The sequence below is a fragment of the Boleophthalmus pectinirostris genome, unplaced genomic scaffold, assembly GCF_026225935.1.
Source record: "Boleophthalmus pectinirostris isolate CB_2022bp ecotype Guang Dong unplaced genomic scaffold, ASM2622593v1 HiC_scaffold_14, whole genome shotgun sequence".
In the NCBI taxonomy this organism is placed as follows: Eukaryota; Metazoa; Chordata; class Actinopteri; order Gobiiformes; family Gobiidae; genus Boleophthalmus; species Boleophthalmus pectinirostris.
The window spans coordinates 11,551,830-11,557,829 of NW_026571047.1; the positions used below are offsets into that span (position 1 = coordinate 11,551,830).

Below are 6,000 nucleotides of genomic sequence, written 5' to 3' on the forward strand. Positions count from 1 at the left end.
TTGCTAAATTTTAAGCCAATTTGTACAACATTCTGGACATAACAATATACTGTTTTGGACTCTCAACCTTAAAATTTTACATTGTGTCCTTTCAACAAAATATAAATCAGGAAATCAACCAAACAGACCTCATTATTAGTATAAAATCTATGTATGACTATGACCCTGCCCACCCTCATTTATTCAGCCCCATCATTAAGAAGAGAAGTGTCATGGTAAGGGCAAACCTCAGGGTCAGCAGTCAAAGGTTAGCAGCCGTGGGCCACAAGGGCAATAAAAATGTGGCTTTGTAGCTGAATGTGCATTTTATTGTTTTCTGGTCAGGTTTCAACTTTTATAGGAAACAGTTAAGAAATATAGACCGAACAGAGTTGCTACCACTAATTTGGTGAACATTTTTGTCATTGAAATAGTAGGCTATATGGTAAATTAAAGCTGCAATTTGAATGGACGCAATTAGCAAAAGGCTAAAATTTCTCCACAAACAAACAAATATTCTGTCTCATTTTGCATAAAAAACTGCTAACTCTGTAGTTTAGATCTGTACAAACACTATCTGAAATATAATTCTTGTTTTAGTTTGTCAGTTCATATTTTGGTTCAAGACACTTTTAAAATGTGAACTTTGTGAACCTATTATCAAGACATAAATTGCAATGCTTGTCCGAAAAAATAATACATACAATATATATAGGTACAGTATTCTATATTGTTGTAACTGAAATGAGGCCGATTCATTAAAAACAACAAAGTGTAAACCTAAACAAAACAAATCAACTAACTTCACACCAACAAAATTCCATAAATTATTTACTTAAAAACACTCTTGCTATTTCAGTGAACGCCTAACCTTGATTAACCACATCGGCCCCTAGTTGGATCAATAAACCAATATTGACAGAATCCTAATAAACTGACTCAGTGTTTCTGTTCAGATCTGCATATTATGAAACTACAGTGTGCTCAAATCTTGGCATGTAACAATAACTGAAATATCGTAATATTGTATCGTCAAGTCTCATAATAATCTCACGATCTCAAATTACAAGTCTCCTAGTCTCTCGCTGCTTAAATTAATTGTTGTGGTGGAGCAATAGTTGAAAAAATTCACAAAATATGGCAGTAAATATTGTACCCTGAGATGCATATTAAAAATATATCGTATCGAGAGATTTTGATATCGTTACATCCCTATTCAAATCTATACATTTTAGCAGACATACAGTGAACTCAGTACTGTTGAGTCATTTAGCACCAAGCACTTCGCCTCCCAGCTCTCCCCAAGTGACTGTCTGGTGTCCGCCCACGCACCCATCCTGCCACCACAACAAAGAGCGTATTCTAATCACTCTAAACTTCCGAGTCTAACCAACTAATCCTGATCACATTAACCACAAAAAAATTACCCTCAACGCCTTCAGCTTTTCCAAAGGGCCACCTCATCTCCAGTTTCATGCCTGCCACTGGGTAAGGTGATATCAAATAATTACACAACAATTAGATGTCTATAAGGTTGGAGGAGGGTAGTTAGGTTAATGGCTGTAAGGTGAATATAAAAGTACAGATGGTATTCAGGCCACACAATACAGCTATAGCAGTCAGACAGAAAGAGCTTGATTGCAAAGAAGAATGGTGGGAAAGGGATTTCACTTTTCCCATAGTCTCACCAAGATAAAACTGTTGATTGACATAGAGTGTGAGAGTTGTACCAGAATCAGTTAGTTGTATATTTTAGACATTATAGACGAGATTATTTATTTTTAAAGGTCCTATAATATCTAAATGCACCCTTGTTTCATTCACACATGTTTGAGTAATCTTTTATTATCATTATCATCATTATCATGTCTACATCTCCAAAGCTCAAAATGCTCTATTCCACCTTGTGATGTCATGTAGTGGTGGTTTTCAAGTGAACAGTTACCTTTTACCTTTAGTTCAGTGGGGGTTGAAAATTCCAGAGATGAAAATGATTTTAGTGAAAATGTATGGAGTTTAAAAACACAGTGGAGCACTTCCTGTATTACCACATGAACAGAGTGTTTTCTGTTTGAGAGAAGAATGCAGCCTACATATGCTAGGGGTTATGTATTATGTGTGAAACAAAATTCCAAAACAAAAAAAACATTCCAGGTAGGTTTGTGATGAAGAAACCACATTATAACATAGATCAGAATATAGCATAAGGGACTACCCCATTTGCTGAACTAAGTCTAAACCTGGCACTATCTCACCTCTCATCTGTGCTATGCCAGTGCAGGGGAAGTTTTCTTCATAATCATATCCACAATAGAAGAGCGTAAAAGGGTGGCAGAGGTGACATTTTGTGACGAGAATTTATTGACCTAATTTTGATGTAAGATGAAATACGTCTAGTTGAGAAGCTGGATTTTCAATAAGATGTTCAAAAAATAGTGCTTTTGGATTATGCTGATCAGTGATGTGCTCTCTAAAGGCGCACTGTGTAACTTTTCCAGTGAAGGGGAACGCAACCAGGCTCAAGCTACAGGTCAGATCAGTTCTCACAGAAGATTTCTTGTATTTTAGCAACTGAAACACTTACATAATATAAAATACATACAAGATCAAGCAGATGGCATATGCTTCAGCAGAAAGGTTACATAGTGTAAACAGGACACAAGTATCTTCTTCACATCAAGAAGATATAAAGCTATGAGCCAACTCCCTGCAAAAAATATGGCAAGGAAACCCAAATTTGTATTTTTTTTTGCATCTGATTAGATACTAATGGTGAACAGTCTGTGATCTTCAACTTTGCCTTAACTTTTAAAAAAAAAGTGACTCAGTGTATACACATATATACATTAACTAACTCCATCACACAGAACACAGAAGCCTAATGTTTCGTGGCAGCCATCCAGACGTCCAATGAAGCGCTCACTGCTCCTGTGTTCTTTCCACTTCTCCATCCAGCTATAGAACCAAAGATGCTAAAAATAGGCATGACTAATAAAAACACTTAGCATTTCACGCCTGTTGCTGATTTTCTGCCATTCTCTGAGGTCGGGCCCTGTCTGCTCCGTGGCATGTAAACTGTGCCGGGACGCGCCAAGTCTGATTAGGTGACGCCGCAAACACAATTTAATGAGTGCCATACCAAAGGAGTGCGACAGAGTGTATTGCTGAATTTGGAGGTGTAGTAGGGAATTAATGGGCCCTATGCGACTAAGGTTATTCTCGGACAAATGTGCTTTTCCGCCATTCTGAACCCTACTGAGTGTTACAGGGTTTGATGGGGGGGGGGGGGGGGGGGGGGGGTTGCAGTTATTCAGTAAAAACTAATGTTTTACAAGTTTTACTGTGATAAAATCTAAATTCTGCAAAACTACAGACTTTATGATAACACAATTTCATTTTAAGCTCTGTAAGAGAAAAAAAATGTGGAAATTCTGACCACCTGACTACAAGCTGGTGACGCCACCAGGTCAGATCTATGGAAAGGTTTTTCCATGCATTGAATTAACAATTATTATAAGAAAAATTCTACTGTGAAACATTCCAGGCAAAGCAATAACATCAAGTAGTTAAGTAAAAATGTCTGTAGTATTTATATTATGTTTTAAGTTTAAACAGTATTATGAGATCTCCATTGTTCTAGTTAGTGCACTGACACACAACTAATTCCAATAGGCCGTGAATGTGCACTGATCCAAGCGTGTATACATGACGAATACATTTTCTGTATGAATGAAGATTTTACATGCATTTGAAGCACACAGAGGCACTTTGCAGTTACAACTTACATCTTGTCTCTAAATGCGATGAAAAGCAATGAGGTGAATGAGCACTTTGACCCGGTTAAATCTGCTCCTCTAGGTTGTTGCTTTGACTGATTTAACTTGTGTGGATATGTGCCTGCTTATCGAGGTGTGCTTGTGTTGAGTATGTTAAGAGAGGTGTCAGCAAGCAATCAGAGTGCACCATCATATGCACATTTACGGTAAGTTATTTTAATTCTTCACACCATTATAAAAGCACTACAGATATGCTGATATAGCCCCCATCTGTGCTCCTGTTGATATCCTGTCACATGACCCACACTGACCAGCCGTATCCTGTCACTGGCCCTATCTCCAGGCAGTGCACTTGCATTCAGTGAAGCACAGATCTGAAAACATATTGCATTGTTACACTATATCAGTGACTGTAAAATGAAACAATGACACAGAAATTACCAAATGTGACTTCTGTTGAAAATATGACTACACAACCACAAATTCTCACATTATTAAAAGATTAGTGGAACAGCAAAATATGTAAATGGTGAATGAAAGATGCACTGCATATGATTTCTAGTGGAGGGTCCGCCACCTGCTTGTCTCCATGGAAATGTTATTGCTTGGTCTAGAATATCCCACAATAGATTACACCTATCTATTACAAGGGAGACAAGCAGGTTACAGCACTACGCTGCATTACAATTCAGATCTGTGGAGAGTCACCCCTGGTTCACAGAAAAAAAAATATATTTTTGAGCAATAGGAACACCCATGGATAAATTAATAAATCCTAGATGGATATGTTTAATGTCATAACATCTTCACAGAGACAAGTAAGTAGCGCATCCTCCACCAGAAAAGCGCAGTGCATCTTTAAGAAAAATATGGTGCTTTTATGCAAAGATTTCACACTAAGGAAGTGAGAAGAGGAACTTTAGGTGGGGGTCTCCTTGGCTTCATTGCATGTAGGTTAACCGACAGACAGTTATCAGATAATGGCCACTTGTTGTTTACAGTGTACTGGCTTGAAAGCTTAAGGGGGCGGTTTGCATTATCGGTTCTTTAGGCTTACAGCAAATACGTTTGACCACTATAAATGACAGATAAGGCACTCTGCAGCTAGCATGTGTCCCCTAATCCCACATGGGGCTACATTCAACATATACCTTAAACAAAATGTGCATTAGCAGTTAGTTAATCATTTGTCTACACTACAAACTTACACGTTTGTATTTCTTCTTGGTTACTTGTCTTGTTGCACTTGCTTTTGAACATCATATGGTGCGTAAGTGTTACTCAGTTCCTGTTTCTGTGAAAAGTATTTACTCTGGCTTGTCCCACATAAAAGACCACTGGTTATCTTATCCGTGTGGACCCTTCAAACAGCTCAGATAGACAGGGGCACCAACTTTGGAGTCAGGGAGTCAGGTAATAAATTGGTGATAATAAGTGCCAAGAGCTTTAGAATGGAGACTCATGCATACAATGCTACAGTGTGTGTGTTCTAGGTAAAGTGATAATAACAAAATAATAAAAACTGCAGGGTTGCTTTTCACTGAAGGTCTGTGAAAACCATGGACACTGACACCTCCAGCTTCTGACTCACACATCCATCCAATCCGCTCCCTCCACCCATCCTCCTGCTTATAGTGCCAGATCTCACAAGTACCAATAGCCTACAGTAGAAGGTGAGAAGAAAAATATCCTTACCATGATTGTCTTCGTCCATTTTGGCTATGGCAGTGACAGAAAATCCCAACAGAAGACGTGTCCGTTTAAAACCACGCTCCAAAGCTTTTTACGCGAGGTGTTTGGATGATTTTCCTCCCCTCGGTACCGGTGTAGCTGTGACAGAATGTCCTCAAGTAGACCCGTGGGCGGATGTCAGCATGAAAAAAATAAAATAAAATATGGTTAAGATGAGTTATTGAGATAAATATGTCTCTGAGGTGAGTGTGAGAGAGGATAAGATCTTCTTCTCTCTGTGCGCCTCTGCTCCATCCTCCGCCGCTCCGTCTGCATTCAACACTCGCTACGCTGCAAACGAGGGGGGACGTCACCAAGCCCCGCCCACAACACAACATCACCCCCCACCCACAACACCTACACAAGCGCGCACCCTGACCGGGGGCGCGCACACGAGGCTAATGATCATTAACCCTTAAGTTTAATAAGTGTTGTCAAGGGAATCCGCTGTGTCCAAGTAAATAACCATTGGATATTTTACCCAAAAGCTAATGCAAAGATATCTACGTACAAA

General features: G+C 39.0%; 1 protein-coding gene across 1 annotated transcript in view; it reads right to left on the reverse strand.

Moving 5' to 3' along the window:
* The window catches only part of LOC110159666 (cytohesin-3), a 30,569-nt gene extending 24,788 nt beyond the window's left edge, over nt 1-5,781 (reverse strand). The window contains exon 1 of the mRNA XM_020924259.2: nt 5,451-5,781. Coding sequence (XP_020779918.1) covers nt 5,451-5,469 — 19 coding nt within the window. The 5' untranslated portion in view covers nt 5,470-5,781. The remainder of the gene's footprint in view (nt 1-5,450) is intronic.
* Between the last annotated feature and the right edge of the window lie 219 nt (nt 5,782-6,000).